This window comes from Miniopterus schreibersii (assembly GCF_964146895.1).
Source record: "Miniopterus schreibersii genome assembly, chromosome: 2".
Lineage (NCBI taxonomy): Eukaryota > Metazoa > Chordata > Mammalia > Chiroptera > Miniopteridae > Miniopterus > Miniopterus schreibersii.
Genome location: NC_138102.1, coordinates 163,089,803 through 163,107,899, shown reverse-complemented (window position 1 = coordinate 163,107,899; position 18,097 = coordinate 163,089,803). Strand labels below are relative to the sequence as shown.

Here is an 18,097-nt window from a genome sequence, read left to right as displayed (position 1 = left end):
ATATGCTTCGAGCTGACCGATCGAGCACATGTAGTTGGAGAGACTGACATTGACTTTGTTGTCATTTACATGCACTGCGTTTTGTTCACTTAGTTTTGTAAACTGATGCCTCAGATATATCTTATCCTTGGTCAATGGAACCAAAACAATCAAGGAGATGGTGGTCACTGGATGGGAGAAAAGAGATTAGTCTACAAAAATAAAAAAGGAAAACAGTAAAGTAGTAAAATTCGTAAAAGCATTGAAAATCAAATACAGTTTTAGTAATAAATTTCAAAAGGATACAGGTAGAAGATAGCCCTTGAAACAAAGCATCCGACTACTGTATTACAAATAAAAGCAAATATTCATTTACACAGAAGGCAGCAAATTTTGTAGCTCAGTGCTCTCAAGGTGGGGACACGGTTCTTTCTGTATCATGGTTGAGCTCTTCTCTTCTTCCAGTTACTATTGTTCAGTAGATGAAAGGCAAAGTCTCTGCGCTCTTGTGGAACTTGTTCTAAGGGGGCCAGACAATGAAAAAACAACATAGGCGGAATAAAAGATTTGGAACAAGAGAGATATAAAAGTTGGAGTGGCAGATTCATGGTCCATATGATATTTCTCATGTCATTTTTCATGCTATTAGGGAAAAGATCTCACTAGTTAAACAGGGTATTTTTTTCTGCAAAGCCCAGTGTGTGCTCACAATTTTTCTTAATGCAGCACTTTTGACGCAAACATTAGAAGGTATAGAAGCCCCTAAGAAAAGCCTGTAAAATCAGAACATGTATGTGCAGTGTGTGTGTGTTTACTGGGGGAGAAGAGAGCATTCCTAACATCACTAAATCCTCAAAGGGGCCCTCGACCTCAAAAGGATTCAGAATTGCTAATTTATCAAGGGGGTCTCAGTAAGTTGGAGCTCAACTGCTATGCTCTCCTGTATTACCTCCCAGCAGCACAGTCAGGGCAGGGATCTACCTGAGATCACCATTTCTCATTTTCTTCTGCTGCGGTTCATTGTTCACATGAATTTTTCAGATGGGAAAACTGAGGTGAAGAGGCTCCTTAAAGAAGATGTGCTAGGTACAGAGGCTCTGTTATTACATTTAAGCTTCTGCAGATGTAAGAACATGCCTGTCACGGTAGTAAGAATGGCAGTGAGGATCTTAGCCCTGCAATACCAAATGAAATCAAAAGAACTCGTAAACCTGCATGGGAATTTCCAGAAAACCAATCAAATCTTTGAAATATTTTTCAGCTTTCCTTTGCTGTTACAAAGATACAACTGAAAGGTAAATTCTAGGCACATCTTTCATGGGGTGGTACCTTGGCCATGAGCCTGAGAAAGTGACACCTGATTGCAGGCTGTTGAGATGTCCCCTTTCTGCACAGATATGTTTCTTGGAGACGACAAGTATAGACAATAAACTTTCAGGGAAGACTTTCTGCCTTGTAAGCTGTCGGTTCTGAAATGCGCCCACGAGACACACACACAGCAGCCTGGGCTGGCGGGGAGAGCTGACGTTCAGGCGGGTGGCCTGGCTCTGTCTTTCGTTGTCAGTGTGTCCGCGGGCCAGTGCTTTCATGCCCAAGCCTCAGTTTTCACATCTGTAAAAGAGGGATGGCATCGACCTTTAGCGTTGCTGGAAGGGTTGGAAATCATGTATGAGAAAGCATCTGGCAGAGTTCTGACCTCAGAGCAAGCGTTTAGTAAATGTCCACGCTAGGAAAACCATCACCATCATCATTATTTCATGATTTTTCTCATCCCATTTTGGTCCTTATTGCTACAGAGCAACTATTAGCATGACTAGAAAAGAGTTTTCCAGAAAGCGACAAATGAATGAACAAAACCAACCAATGAACAAAAACCCTCATGGACACAGACAAGTGTCGTGGTTACCAGCGGGGAAGGGGGCTGGGGGACTGAAGAGGGTAAACGGGGTTAAACACACGGTGAGAGAACAAGACTGAACTTCGGGTGATGGACACACAATGCAATATGCAGACGCTGTATTGTAATATTGTACAGTTGAAACGTATGATGTCACCATAATAAATTTAATTTTAAAAGGACAGAAATGCAGAAGTAATAAAGGGAAAAAGAAGAGCTGTTTTCATCTAAGCACTCACAATCGGCCTGGGCATGTCTCAAATATTGCTTTTCCTTCTTCAAAGCTTTCCTCCACTCATTCAGAAGAGCGTGTGTTTCTCTGAACTCCTGGAGTGTGCATTGTTTATATAATTCAGTACTTTAGTAAACACCGCCTTGTATGAAGTGATTTTTATTAGACTTATGCCTCCATCCAAATATAAAATGCCTGAGGAAAGGGCTGTGTCTTACATGCTTTGAATTCCTGGGAGTGCCTGGACTGAATCGTGCCAGAATTTGAGTAAAATTCTTCCGAAGTGGATCTGTCTCAGTTAGACAGAAATGCCTGCATGCCTCCTCTCTCCCTGCTTTCCTCGGGCGATACTGTTGCCTTGGGGAAGAAGAAGTATGGTCATGTGTCTGCAGGGCTTACTGACAACAACTTTACTTTTTATGTATGTGACATGTTAAACTACACTCTGTAAGACTCCGTAGCGTTGGCATAGAGGCTCATTTCTAAATACAAATCCCCTGTTGGGCAGGCGATTTGCAAATATTGTATTCCAGCATGTAATTTGTCTTTTCATTCTCTTATCAGAGTTTTTTAGACAGCAAAAGTTTTTAATTTTGGTAAAGTCAAATATATTCGATTTTTCCTGTTACAAATTGTACTTTCACTAGCAAATCTGAGACCTCATTGCTTAGTCCAAGTCCCTGAAGAGTTTCTCTTATTTTTTTCTAAAAGTTTACAGTTTCATGTTTTACATAGACGTCTGATACATTTTGAGCTGGTTTTTATACAAGGTGTGAGAATAAAGTAGGGAGTTTTAGGTGCATAAGGTGTGAGGTTTAGATGTTCATTCTCCAGCTCCCATTCTTGAACAGGCTCTTACTTGCCCAATTTCCTTTACACCTTGGTCAAAAATTAATCAGGCCCGGCCGGGCGTGGCTCAGCGGTTGAGCATTGACCCGTGATCCCGGGAGGTCTCAGTTCGATTCCCAGTCTGGGGCACATGCCTGGGTTGTGGGCTCGGTCGCCAGTAGGGGGCGTGCAGGAGGCAGCCGATCGGTGACTCTCATCATTGATGTTTCTATCTCTCTCTTCCTCTCCCTTCCTCTTTCTGAAGTCAATAAAGACATATTAAAAAAAAATTAACCAGGCATATTTGTGTGGGTCTACACCTAGGTTCTCTGTTCTGTTTCATTGCTTGTGTGTCCCTCTGTCAATACCACACTGTCTTGACTACTGTAGTTGTCTAGTTAGCTTTACTATTAGGAAGAGTGATTCCTTCCCACTTGACTTTCTTCTTTCTCAAAATAGTTTTGTATATTCTACAGTCCCTGCTTCCATATAAATTTTATAATAAACATCTATGTCTACAGAAAACTGCTGGAATTTTTATAGGAATTGCAATAAACATAGATCCATTTAAGGAGAATTCACATCTTTAGTATATTGAGTCTTCCAGTCAATAAACATGGTGCATTTCTCCAATTATTTAGGTCATTTTTGATTTTTTAAATTGTCATTTGTAGTTTTTAATCATATAAATCTTATACATGTTTTGTTAGATTTATATCCAAGTATTTTCTTTTCTTTAGAGCTATTATAAATGGCACTACTTTTATTATTATTTTAAAAATTTAAAAAGATATATTAGAATTTATGTACACATGAGAACAAATGTTTTCCCTTCAAACTTGTAATATCTGGAGGCTATTTGCCTATTTCAATCATCTCTTTCTTTTTACTAAAATTGAGGTATAATTGACATATAACATTCTGTTAATTTCAGGTATAAAACATAATGATTCAATATTTGTATATATTGCAAAATAATCACCACAATAAGTTCTAGTTAACATCTGTTATACATACAAATTATTTTTCTTGTGATGAAAACTTTTAAGGTCTACTGTTACAGCAGCTTTCAAATATGCAATACTGTACAGTAGTGTCAAAAATTATCATGTTGGTAAAACTGGCCTCGTGAAAAGAGTTAGGAAATGCTCCCTCCTCTCTATGTTCTCAGAGAGAATATTGTATTTTTAAATCATGTTATTTTTTCAAGATTAACAATGTTGATCTGGAGAATACATTATCACAGTAGCATAGTAAGGGAAAGAGGGGCTGGCCTTACACATTCTTTCTTTACGATAGTGCATTCCACTCTGGAGTCCACTGTGCCTTAGTCAGAGTTGGAAGGTCAGTTTAGGAGATTCCAAATGTGGAGGAAATTCGACTTGGATGTGTATCTTTCCACCCACTGGTATTTTAAGAAACACTAAAGAAAGATTAGAGATTAGCACTTGGGTAAACAGCTTATAGGACAGCTTTTAATCACTTTCTAACTCCTTAGTACCTGCCTTTTAATTCTTTTCCTGAATATAATTAATAATACTTTTCCATCTGTCAGAAGGGACCAAGAACCAAGGATTATAGAGCTATGGAATATAAATTTCTTTAAAAAAGTATTTTATAGTTTTAAAATTTACATACAGTAAAGCCCCCTCTCTGTATTGTACTGTTCTATGATTTTGACGAATGCACAAAGTTGTATATCTACTATAATCAAGACAACAAATAGTTCCACGGCCCTTCAAAAATCCCTTGTATTTCGCCTTTATAGTCAGTCCCTCGCCACCATTGATTTGTTCTCCAACCCTGTAGTTTTGCCTTTTCCAGAAGGTCATAAATGAAAGCAGACAGTATATAGACTTTTGACACTGGATTCTTTCACTTAATAAATGTATTTAATATTCATCTATGTCATTATACCTATCAAGTTATTTTTCTTCTTCCTCTTTTTTTCCCCCCCCCAGCAAGTTTCCTGCTGGCTTTATTTCTCATGCCTGTGAAACCTTAGTGTCCAGCACACCCAAAGCTTTACCAGGGAAATTCCTTGGTGATTCATCACCTTGTTTGGAGCAATGTGAACCCATTACCTGTCGATAAGATAAGAGATAGACAATTGACCAAAAGCCAGCCTTCTCCTAGGCTAGCCAGCAACCCATGGAATTGCCTAGTGGAAGAGCTCTCCCCACAGAGGCAGTGTACAGTGATTGCCGACGGGCCAGCCTACTCGAATCCTCTAAGTAGTGCTGGAATGAGCAGCCACTTGGGACAGGGAACAGTGGTTGCATTCCCTAAAGATACAAGATGACCAGATCTTTAGAACCTCCCAGGGGTTTGAACAATGTTTCACTCTCCACAGAGCCTTGCTGAGGGTGGTTGAGTTCTTACTTTCACACTTCCCTTTGTATCTCACACTTCTGCTCTTTTCGCTGTTCTTTGTTTCTAGATGTCAACAAGTTCCTTTTGTTATCATTTCCTTTCTGTTTTAAGGACTTCCTGTATCATCCACTTTAGAAGTGTTTTTCAAATGAAATACTTGGCCTTTTCATACACCCGTCACCCCTCATCTCCACTCTTCTAGAACTCCCTTGGAGGAATACGGGTTGTGGCAAAGTACATCTCCCCCACCCCCAGCCCCCATTGAGAATTACCGGGCTACAAATCCTGTTATGGATAAATGTGGTTGATCTCTTTCAGAAGTGTTGGGATGGAAAAAAATTGAGAATGCTCACATGCTAAATCATTCATTTTACATATGAGGAAACTGATACTCAAAAAGGTAGCAATCACATAGCAGAGATGTGCTAAAACCAAGCCTACACAAGGGTCTAGAATAGCACTTCTCAAACATGAATGTGCAAACAAATCACCTTTGTACCTTATGAAAATGCAGATTCTGATGCAGTAAGTCTGGAGAAGGATCTGATATCCTGCATTTCTTTTCTTTTCTTCTTTAATTAATTAATTTTTAAAAATCCTCATCTGAGGACATGCTGAGAGAGAGAAAAAAACATGGATTGGCCACCTTCTGTATGTGCCCCTACCAGGGATCAAACCTGCAATGCAGTTATGTGCCCTGACCTGGAATTGAACTGGCAACCTTTCATTGCATGCTCTACTAAATGAGTCACTCTGGCCAGGCTATCCTGCATTTCTAAGAAGTGCCCAGGTGGTGCTGATGCTGTTACATTTTGAGTGTAACATTATTGCTCTTCCCACTGCCTTTATGAATTGCAGTCCTTCATCTTCATTCTCAAAGAAATGAAGAATGTGTGAGAATTTGACAGGTAAGCATCTAAATATTCATATGCCTGGTGTGTAGGAAGGAGTAGAGGGAGATGGGAATAGGAGTGGAGACACAGAGGAGCACAGGGAAAGACCCACCCAGAGACAAAACACTCTGCTGGCTCTGCCTTCAAAACTCCTGCAACTTTAGGTAAGGACCTTGGGGAAAGCTTATAAAAAACCCATAAGCTGTTTAACTGCCCATGTAATCTGCTTGGGGCTGCAGGTTAAGAATCTTTCCCTGCATGAGAGTGACCAGTAACACATGCTTCTTGGTCCATGAAGCTGTTGTATAGAGAAAGGTGTTCCCAGACTTGGGCTTTGCTTCTAGCTCTGCTACTAACTTGATACACAGTCTTGAATAAGTCACTTAATTTCTGTATGACAAAATTTTCAGAGTTTAATGATACTGGCATATGAGCCAGGTCCACTTAGAACTGTATAAAGTGATGTACAAGTTAATACTAAGTAGCTTAAAGCAACTGGAGGACCGAAGCTAAGTGCCCTGCTGACTTGGATTACAACCTGAGCCCCACACTCTGAACCCTTTGGGAGTGAAGATCCTGCATCAACTCTCAAATATGTGTCATCAGTAGAGAGTTCCCAGCTATCACTTGGGCTCTTTCTTGGTCAAGTATCACTGACTTTTATGCCATTTCTGCTTTTTGGTCCTGTCTGAGAAAATGCATACATGATCAATTAGGGAAAGATATGGTGTATTTCTCAGTGTCACTGCTCACATGATCAGTGTCTCCACTGCAGCAGGGGGCACTGTGGTTCACTCTCTTCTTTTCAGTTATCTAAAGTCTCAGAAAATTTTTTTTCATGGTGTGTGTTTGTGTGTGTGTGAGAGAGAGAGAAGGAGAGAGGTTAGATACAGGGTGGGGCAGAAGTGAGTTTACAGTTGTGAGTACTCGAAGCAGAGTTTATTGTACTATTCTTTATTACTTACTGTATTATTTTCCATACGAACACCCGTAAACCTACTTTTGCCCCGCCTTGTACGTGGGTGAGTGTGTGCCAGGTAAAGGAAGGCAAGGAGGGGAGCAAGGACTAGAGGTGGGAATGGGGAAGGGCAAAAGATGTAGAATCATAAACTGCAAATCCCCTCTTGGACATAACACTGTGTGTGTGTTTGTGAACTTGATACCTATTTGTTGACAGGAGAGAGAGAGAGAGCCCAAGTCAGTTTTGCAAGAGTCTCCAATGGTCTGGGAACTCCTAAGCCTATCCCAGCCTCACCCCCTGTTCTTTCGACCTCTTTGCACCTGGGCTGGTGCTCTAATCTGATGATGATGGGATTAGGTGGCATGCAGGCATTACACAGAGATAAATCAGGATGCCAAAATCCTTTATTCATCCACTGTGAGGAAGGCAACTGGGCGGCTTACGGGAGCAACATTCAGCTCCTTATTTCTCAACTTCTGGTAAGTGTAAACCTGGTATATCATCAAAGGGCTCTGGGGGTGGGGTGGGGGTTGATACGGCTTTAAAACAAAGAAATGGAAGAAGAGAACACCCTGAACCTGCGGGCCTGGACTGGCCCTGGGAATGAAAACAGAAGAAAACATGAAGGAAATGCACCCAAACTTCCTTATAACGCCCTGTGATAAGCTAATAAGTGAAACTTGAGCATTACAAGGTCACTGCAAAACCTTGATTACTTTATTTATTTAGAACAAACCCAAAACAGACCCCCCCCCCCCTTTTTTGTGGCTCCATAGAAAATGGTATTCTGGGAAAGGAGTGATCTGGGGCACTACATGACCACAGAGCAAACAGGACTTGACTCCCAAGATGTGCTTGAAAACTTGGCTCAGGCACCGGGAGGCTGGAGAAGGGGAGCCAGAGCCGTCGTCGGGGGAATGACCAACCGCAGCGCAGTGCGGGTGGCTGAGCCTGCTCCCTCTGAGGTCAAAGTGTTTGTTTGTTCCAGTGTGAAGCAAGGTACTTTCTGGACTTTTGTTTTTGCTTTTTCACGTCTTTGGGTTGGGGTTTTCTTGGTTCTCCAAATTATTTGATTCTCTGTGCCTCAGCAAGACCCCGAGTGACGTTGACGGGCCCAGCTCCACGGGAGGAAAGAGCGCTCCTGTACCTCTTGCTTCCCCACACCCTCTCTTACTCCATCGACAATCAAATTGTCTACCTGCCGGTACCTTTGCTGAGGAAACTGGAATCGTGGGTGATAACAGCAGCATCAGAAAGGCTGACCCAAGAGCTTCTGAAACTGTTTCTCCTTAGTGGGGATTGACAGAAGATCGTGGCCCAGAGCTTCCTACAGTGTCTGCTGCCTTGGGTCTAATCCTGGCTGCTTCCCTACAAAATTATGCCTTGAAATACTACATTGTTGCCTTCACTTCTTTCTGCAAAAGAGTAGTTTGTATTCTTAAAAGGGGAAGGGCTAATGTTGGTTAAAAAACAGGAATATATTCTGCTTCACAAAGGAATGGATTGCTTGATAGTTTTAGAGGCAAAAATGTGAAACTTCCTCTTATAGCTAAAGGCAAGTCTAGATTTATACTAAATTCAGGATTATTCAGCTCCAGAGATGCCCTTGGAATCCCTAGCAAAGCACCGTTGGGATAAGTTCCGCCTTTGGTGTTATCTGTGGCAGACAGGACTGACTTCCCGGGTAGGAAATTGTCATATCTGGTCTGTCCCTCCCAAAGGTTCTACAGGGAGAAAAGGAAGGCAGATCTCTGACAGAAACACTCGAGACTGTGACTGTCCTAGGACCTTAACAATGAAATATTGTACATAAGACACACAATAAACATAGTAACAATTATTATCCATAGTGCAAATCCTGAGGGCCATGATGATCCAGGGATTAACCATGCAACTGGGATGTAGCCCTTTCTGAGGAGAATTCTTTCAAACAATGCATCGCACTTGAACATGAACTCTGTCCAAGCCTAGATGTCCAAGCCTATATCATTTATTCAAAATGATATAAATATGAAAAAGAAAAAGAAAAACCAAAGAAAAAAAATGTTTTCAGGGGAAGATGGAAGTCAAGTGTGATTTTTAAATTCGTTGGCATTAATGTTTGGGGTGTCGAAAGAATCCAAGGAAGGCAGAATTCCTTCTAAGACAGAAACAAGGAATAAGTTAATAGTTGGGGCATTTGAAGGACACAGAGGATTACCTAATAAGAGCTGATGACAATCGCCTCTTGGGTGCATGACAAGGGCTCTTCAGCAGGTGGCCCAAGTAAAGGTGAACCTGTGTTGCAACTGTAGATTGGTTTGCATGGCTTCCTTGACTCCCAGAAGGTCTAGTACTTAGTTACTCTGTTTTGGGCACTTTCCACCAAATGCTATATTTACATTATCTCATTTAATTTCCTCCATAACCCTAAAAAGAAGGTATTGATTCATTTTATAGATAGAATAAAGCCCAGAGAGGTTATGCAACTTATTCAAGGTGACATAGCTAGTTTTATAGAACAGGAACTGGAAACTATGTTTATTTCATTCTAAAGCACATACTTTTTACACTGTTTTGCCCCCAAAAGGTAATTTGATTAATTTGGTTTATCTTAGGCTCTCACATTACAGACTCTAGATATAACATAGTAGGATCCTAGTTAGTGTTGCCAGATGAAACAGAAGATCCCCAGTTAAATTTGAATTTCAGATAAATAAGAAATGATTTTTTGGTATAAGTATGTAACATTACATATTTGGGATATACTTACACTAAAAAAACTTGTTTATCTGAAATTCAAATTTAACTGGGTGTCCTGTATTTTTACTTGTTAAATCTGACAATCCTAATCTTAGGCTCTCCAGGTGAGAGAAAGGAAAGTTTGTGGTTTCTTATTAGTTTGAAAGAATTGAGAAGTCGAAAAAACTTGATCTTAGAGAAATTCTCTAGTTTTTCTCTGTGGCTTTGGCAGAACTGAGATGTGTCAGTTACTGGTGGCACACTCTGAGAATAATGCCACTCTTGGATGCCCACCACCAATTCCCATGGTCCGAACCACACCTTGGAGAGGCACAAACATTGCCTGTTTACCGAGGCAGGAGAGGGCCCACAGCCCAAGAATGGGCTTCAGTGAGTAGAGGAGCTGGCAGGGTACTCCCTAAGCCACTGAGGGCTTTGTAAGGTGAAGGTCCACTGTCTCTATGGTTGGATGGAGAAGGTCACAGGGAAGTTCTTTGGAGCTTTCCAGAATCTTCCTTCTGAGAGTAAATATCATTAACATTTTTGATAGAAAAGAAGAAAGAAAAATAATTCTTTAGCTTAGCATATTTGTTTTTAAAATACACCTCTGTTAATCATGTTCTTTGATTTGTACTTGAAGAGTGACAATTACATTTCTTTAACTAAAATGAAAGTCTGGGAAAACCATATTGGATAGACCCATGATTTGGAGAGAAGAAAGCATTGACGATTTCTGAGACATGTGTAGCTGAAGAACTTCATGTCTGGATATGAAGTTAAATCACAGATTTACTGCTTAATCACCCTGCATCGACTTTCCTGTGTGTATGTGTGTGTGTGTGTGTGTGTGTACTGGGATGTGCTGCATACTTTCATGGATGTTGGTATACTTGATTCAGAGCTACCCCTGTCCAGACAATTACATAATCACCCCCCAGAACTAGGAGAGGAGTCTCTAGATCATGTGAGGATTAAATAAAATAAAGACTCTAAAGAACAAAGGCCATAAAAATGGGTAAGTAAACATTTAGAGTCAGGTTATTTTGCAGCTCTGTGGAAAAATACATAAAGCTTAAATATGATATCAGGGCTGGAAATATTGTAGATATAATTTAGCCGATTCTCTTCCTTTACAGATGCTGGAGCTGGTGAGCACATTGAAAGCCAGTGGCAGATTCACTGGAACAACAAATCTACCTAGAGTTTTGACACCTGTCAGTTGTCAGTGTGTATGCCACTACATTGAGTGTCTCCACTGACTTATACAGTATTTTCTTTAAAATCTCTTTAAAAGATGAAACTTCTTCCCTATTGTGTCAACACAAAATGCTTAAGCTTCCTTATGAAGGCGCTTTTGTTTCTCAGTTTACAGTGAAGGGTCCTAAGCAACGGTCCTCGTACCTCAAAGGGTCTGTTTTCTCTCTCACTGTTTAAGGAGCTTGAAGGAGAACCATCGGCCACCCAAGGACCATCAGAATGAGTGACAATGCTACTTTGGCTCCTCCAACTTCAAGCCAGGGTCCCACCACTCCACGCAAAGGGCCCCCCAAGTTCAAGCAGAGGCAGACTCGTCAATTCAAGAGCAAGCCTCCTAAGAAGGGTGTGAAAGGGTAAGACCAAGATGAAAAAGAAGACTTTCTATTGTTTCTTTTCTCTCACAAAACTGCTTTGGTGTTTTGTTTTTTTAAAATTAAATTTATTGGGGTGACATTGGTTAATAGGATCATATAGGTTTCTTGTATCACATTTCTATGATACAAGATCTGTATATCGCACTGTGTGCCCACCACCCAAAGTCAAATCATCTTCCAGCACCATATATCAGGCCCCTTTCTCCTCCCCCCAAATTTCCTCTGGCAACCACCACACTGCTATCCGTGTCCACAGCTTTCAGTTTTATATCCCACATATGAGTGAAATCATATGGTTCTTAGCTTTTTCTGGCTGACTTATTTCACTTAGCATAATATTGTATCCTCAAGGTTCACCCATGTTGTCACAAACGGCAAGATTTCGTCTTTTCTTGTAGCTGAGTAGTATTCCATTGTGCCTATGTACCACATCTAGTCTGGAGATTTAATGCTCACAATATTAAGCAAACTAACAAAAATTTCCACCCCACCTTGTTTTCCTCTCTGCCACAATCTTCGCTGAGTCATGTTTTTAGCCCGGGAATACTTTCTCAGCTCCCAGGTCCAAGGCCAAAGACAACATGGCAAATGGAGCCTTTCACAGTAACCTTGGACTTGACCTTCCAGACTTTTCCTAACCACTCCCTTTCACCAGTATACCCCCTGCTTTAATCTGGAGTACAGGTTAACACCGGCCATTTCTAGACCTTATAGTTTATTTTTATGGCTTCAATCTTATGTCTTAAGTTCTTTGTTTTTCTCTGTCTCTCCTTGGCAATGTCTTATTTATTTTTCAACACACACTCATAAGTTAATTTCTTTTTGAAGCCATTTCGGACTCTCTTAGCCAGTCGCTATTATTAATTCTTTGTTTGCCTTTTGTACATTCAGCTATCATGACTTGTACTATTTTGTGTTACATTTATTTGTTTTCATTTGTTCCTTGAGACAGAGCTCACTCAGAGAAAATTATTTCTTTTTTCCTTAACTTCTTGCACCTAACACAGCGTCTGGCACATAGTGGATGCCTAATAAAATACTTTTGGGTAACTAAACAAATGAATGAATTAATCATTTTAATGCCTCTCATGTTGCTTTCTCATTCCAATTACTATTTTTAAAAGTGAAGCTTGACTAAATCGCCCCACTGGTTATTCTTTCTGGAGCTCTATTGTTTTAAGTTAAATTTTTATAGGAAGAAAATATCTTTCCACTGGGATACACTGTTTAAAACCTATCTGAGTGTCATTTTCTTTACTTTAATCCAATGCACACATGAGGAGTTTTTCAAATACAAAAGTTTAAACTCCTTCTTCTTTCCCCTTGAGTCATGAAACTCTCCAAGCGAGTCATTCCAGCATCCTTTTGCTCTGACTTCAGCTAATTTTTATTTTTTTCCATAGGTTTGGAGATGACATTCCAGGCATGGAAGGGCTAGGAACAGGTGAGCCACCCAAAGACTTAAGTGAGGACATTACACTTGAAGTTTCATCTTTTTATCTGCTTCAGGCTTTCAGGGGCAGTTGAAACTTACGTGAAAAACCCAAGGCAGCAGATCCTTTGAAGACTTAATTGTGGGGTTTTAATTTGACCTAAGTAAGTATATGTGTGCTGAGAGGCAAACGCTCTGAAAGAAACCAGGCTAAGCCCAACGGTTAATGAATTCTCCTGTTTTGTTAAACGACCATTGAGGATATAATGGTGAATTGCAGGCTTGGTACAAAGATTCTCAGAGTTAGTCTAGACCAACTTCTTTATTTTTCAGAAGAGAAATCTGAGACATAGCGGAATTAAGTGACAATCTGAGGCCACAGTGAGGTATTGGAAACAGGGTGGTGCCTAGAGAGCCTTTCCACTCTACCAGGCCAACCACTCCTTCACCTGCTTCCTCTTTTTACACATTCTCTGGCACCCAGAGCAGGGCTCTGTACACTGAAAGTATCCAATGCAATATGATTTTCATTGCTTAGAATTTTTCTGCATTGGATAATGAATGCAAATTACTGCATATTCCTTTTGAAAAATTAACAGGCTTTATTTTTTAGAGCAGTTTTGGGTTTACAGAAGAATTAAGTAGAAAGTACAGAGTTCCTATATACTCCCTCTGCCACTCCCTCCCCCTGCAGGTAGGTTCCCTTATTATTAATAACTTGCATTAATGTGGTACATTTGTTACAATTGATGAATCAGTATCGATACATTATTATTAATTAAAGCTCATAGTTTACATTAGGGCTCATTCTCTGTGGTGTTGTCCAGTTCCATGAGTTTTGAAAAATGCACAGTGCCATGTATCCACCATTACGGGTTCATACAGAATAGTTTCATTGTCCCCCAAACCCCCGTGCTCTATCCATTCACCCCACCCCACATACTCCTAACAACCACTAATCTTTTTACTGTCTTCATAGTTTTGCCATTTCCAAATGGTCATAGAGTTAGAATAATACAGTGTAGCTTTTCCAGACTTCTTTCAGTTAGCAATATTCTTTTATTTAAGGTTCCTCCATGTCTTTACATGGCTGATAACTGGTTTCTTCTTATCACCGAATAATATTTCACTGTATGGCTGCATCACAGTTTATTTATCCTATTGAAGGACACCCTCGTTGCTTCCAAGTTTTGGCAATTATGAATAAAGCTGATATAAACATGCTTGTGCAGGCTTTTGTGTGGAAATAAGTTTTCCGCTCACCCAATATACTGACAAATGCTGGCATGCATAGCAATTAGTGTCCTTATCAGGCAATTCTCAGTGTATTTGGTTTTTTTGGCAGTCAAATGCCACTTTAGGGATCTCAAATAAAATTTCTAACCACTTTATAAAGCTCATGTGTTATTTTTCTAAATCAACTGCGTCTATATTTTGGCCAGATGTATTTAAGACCAGTAAATCCACTCTGGAAGACATCTTTAACTCTGCTAACACATTTGGAATAAAAGAGGTTTACACTGAAGAATTTTTTAGGTCTCTGATCTGGTTCTAGTCCCATCTATGCAACTGTGCAAATTTTTGCTAGGTGTTTACTTTTTCTGGGTATCAACCAGCTTCTCTGTAACTCAGGGACAATAATATCTTATTGCCTGATGCAAGAGACTGGATTAGAGGATCTCTTGAGAACACTTCTTAATATGCAATTGGATGTAGGCATTTCAAAATGTAAAGGAGCTGAAGGATAAGTTGGAGAAGCCCAAGGAGCCCACCTGGGCTGTAGGGAGTAAAGGAGGCTGTGGATTTCCAGGCCATGGGATTTAAAACACTTCTATTTCTCATTTTAATCCTTGGCTTGACTAGAATTCTACTTCTGGTCCCTCCTTAGTGGTTGGGCTTTGGAGAGATCCCCGGGAGATCAGTGAGAGGCACCCCCACAGGGTAGCCCCAGTCAAAAGCCTTGGGTCACCTCCCCAAAGAGGATGCAGAATGGAACCAACAAAGATACCTGGAGGTCCTGTTCTGGGGCCATCAGAGCCCTCAGGGGACTAATTAAGCAAATGGTTGGATGCTCTGGGCGTCAAGGCCGTTCTAGATAACTTCTCAGTCACCTGGCCAATGAATAGGAGAGAAGAGGAGGTGTCTTCTGCCCGAAGGATGTCTTTTTGATCAAAAGAGGCTCTCCTGGGGGTGAGGTTGGCTTATAAACTCTTCTTCCCTCTCTTGCAGATATCACAGTGATTTGCCCCTGGGAGGCCTTCAGCCACCTGGAGTTGCACGAGCTCGCTCAGTTTGGGATCATCTGAGGCACCAGAGGCCTGCCACTCTCAACAGCATCTGCTTTGATTTCCTTTGCCCTACTGAGTTTGCCCTATGGAATCTTGAAATTCAGTCTTGTTCGGAAGTGGCTCTTTGTCTTACACAGTCATTTCCTGTAAGTTACTGCTGCGTTCTCTTAGTGTCAGACTCTCTCATACATTGCAGTTTAGCTCAGAATAGTGGGTGAAACACTTTATTGGGACATTTCAAACCTGACCACCTTTTCCTATCAGCTGGTTAGAAGTCATCAATATTTGTCTAAATGTTATTTATTTGTTAAGCCCTTCGAATCTATTTTTGTTTGTCATTCATTTTTTTTTTCTTTTTTTAAAATTTATCTTTATTGTTGAAAGTGGGAATGCAGATTGCTTGTCATTCGCTATGATTAGTAAGTAGTAGGCTTTTAAAATAACATTTATGTCACTCCCTTCCCCTGCTCTTTAATAAAGAAGATATTTACCTTGACTCTTATGATGAAGTTGTATGAAATGCTACATGCAAATTTCTGATGTCCTGTTCTAAAAAAGTAAAATTAAACGCAGAAGGCACAGTCATACAGGAAGTAACCACAGTGCATGCAAAAGAGCAGAGGATAAGTGTCAGGTTCGGATTCTTTTTTGTAACTTTATAGAGCACATACTTTCTGGGTCTAAATTTCATTGAACTAGGTTGTCCTGAAGTCCTTTGCTGCTTTAAGTTGTACAGCTCTAAACTGGTGGAAGAGTGAGATTTAAAGTCAGGACTGACCATGGGAATCTTTTCTTCAGTGCCTTGATTCAGTTGATGGAAAAGATTTATATACTCTGAAGTTTACACTCAGATGCAAAGGATAGGTAGTTGAACCCTTCAAATAAAGTGACGGTTTGCTTCATCCCCAAAGTTGTGTCAAGTGCAATGTGCACATAGCTGTCTTTCCTCAACACTTCCAAGGCAGTTGTGCAATTCAATGCTCCCTCCGTCGGACTTGGATGCTTTGGGTACTAGCTGTATTAATTTCTTCATTTTCGTTTTGTAAGCTGTGGTAAAAGAATGGAGTAAATTAACTGAAAAGAGAGACAGGGTAATAGAGACGAAAGACATTTGGGTTCTAATCCTGGACCTACCACTAAATTGCTCTGTAATTTTGGGCAAAGATCCCACCCTTTGGATCTTTGTTTTCCTGAATTTGATAATCTAAGGTTCAGGGTAGCAATAAATTCTGTGACTTTGAGATCCTCAGAGAATGAACATGGGGAATTAGAGGCTCAGCTCTCAAGAAAATCTCTCTTGCTGCAGGCTCTGTGCTAACTATTTTGCACAAATGGCCTAGTTACCTTTGAGCTAGAAAATCAGGTGCCCACAGAACACATCAGGATTGGTCAGGGTTAAGGAGACTGAGGGATTCCAGGCCATGGGAATTTAAAGTGCTCCTATTTCTCATTTTAGCTCTTGGCCTGACTAGAATTCCACTTCTGTTCCCTCCTCAGTGGAAAAAAAGTACAAAAGAAGAAGTAAGGTATGAATTTAAAAGTGGAGCCACGACTTGCGAGGAGTGCGGTGGCAACGTGCGCATCCCCTTCAAGCAGGGCCTCCCGCCTCCGCCCGCAGCCTGGGTGCAGTCAGGGCTCCACTTGACAGCAGAGCCTTTGGTCTGCATTTGCTCGCCCCTTTCAGGTAGGGAGCTCTGGCTCCTCAGGTGGGTGAGGCTCTGTCCGCATTTGGCTTTCTTTGCAAATGTTTCTCTAAACATGAAGCAATAGTATGGACAAAACAGATGCACCCAAAGCAACATCTCTAAGGGCCAGGACGAAGAAGGATCCAGAAACCACACTACATGGGGAACTGTTGAAGGACCTGGTAATATTTAACCTAGAGGAGAAACGATAATTTCCAGTAAATATTTGAAAAGTTGTAATGTACAGGATGAAGCAGACCTACTTCACGTAGGATTCTAGCATTTAGTGGTAAGCTGGAATATATATAACTTAAAGCTCATTTAAATTCTAGAATTCTATTCTTTCTCCTCCTCAATTCTATCATTTCTCTTATTTCTAATAAGGAACAAGAAAACCTTTATTTTGTAAACAGCACGTATGAAAGAAATAAAGGTAAATCATTGTCTCTGTCCAAGTCCTGGCAGCAGAGGTGCACACTCTTGAGTAATTGAGGAAGTTTTAACAAAGAACAAAGGGGCTATTTACAAAGGCGTGGGAAGGCTTCAGGGGTATCTAAAAGGCACTTCAGTAACTTGGGGCTACAATATTACCAACCCTATGAGGAACCCCTAAAGTTCTGCTCTAACTCTAATAGGACCCCCTGAGAAGGCTTTGGCTTTCAGTAGAGAGACGCAGTCAACCCACAGTGACTCCGTGGGGGATTAGGAAGGCGTAGGGGTCAGGATAACAAATGTGCCCAGTGTTCTGTTCCCATTCTCTACTCTCCTGTTGATGCCTCCCATTGGATCAGCCCAATTGGAAGTCAGAAGACAAAGGAGCCCGTTGACATGGTCAGTAAAGTTCACGTCCCATGGCAAAGGTCAGGTGGAGAATGGTGGAGAGAGGGTGTGAAGGGGCTACTGGGAAACATCCAGCCCAGAATGGTACTGACAAACAGATACTATTCATCAGCCAGTGATTTTTAGTTAGAGTTGGGAAATAACATGGACGTGTGATTCTGGTGCAAATCCCTGAAGTAGAGGAGGGACGATGTTTAATAAGAATACAATAAACACATGAAACAATTGCAGAAGGGAATTATAGAATTTAAGGGTTTGGGGGATCTTTAAAAATCATCTGACATTTTCCAGATAATAAGAACCATTGAGGATCTCTTGTCAAAAACACAAAACTTGG

The 18,097-nt window shown here is 40.8% G+C and overlaps 1 protein-coding gene across 4 annotated transcripts in view; it reads left to right on the top strand.

Moving 5' to 3' along the window:
* Window positions 1-15,736, top strand: part of PDE6H (phosphodiesterase 6H) — a 57,212-nt gene extending 41,476 nt beyond the window's left edge. For 2 of the 4 annotated variants that reach the window (XM_081128567.1, XM_081128568.1), the window contains exons 3-5: window positions 11,320-11,494; window positions 12,919-12,959; window positions 15,177-15,730. In XM_081128567.1, the coding sequence (XP_080984693.1) occupies window positions 11,361-11,494; window positions 12,919-12,959; window positions 15,177-15,253 (252 nt within the window). In that variant the 5' untranslated portion in view covers window positions 11,320-11,360 and the 3' untranslated portion in view covers window positions 15,254-15,730. Of the gene's footprint in view, window positions 1-6,097; window positions 6,218-7,237; window positions 7,643-11,319; window positions 11,495-12,918; window positions 12,960-15,176 lie in introns of those variants that run through there. The other 2 variants (XM_081128570.1, XM_081128569.1) reach the window with 2 other exon arrangements.
* Window positions 15,737-18,097: the final 2,361 nt, after the last annotated feature.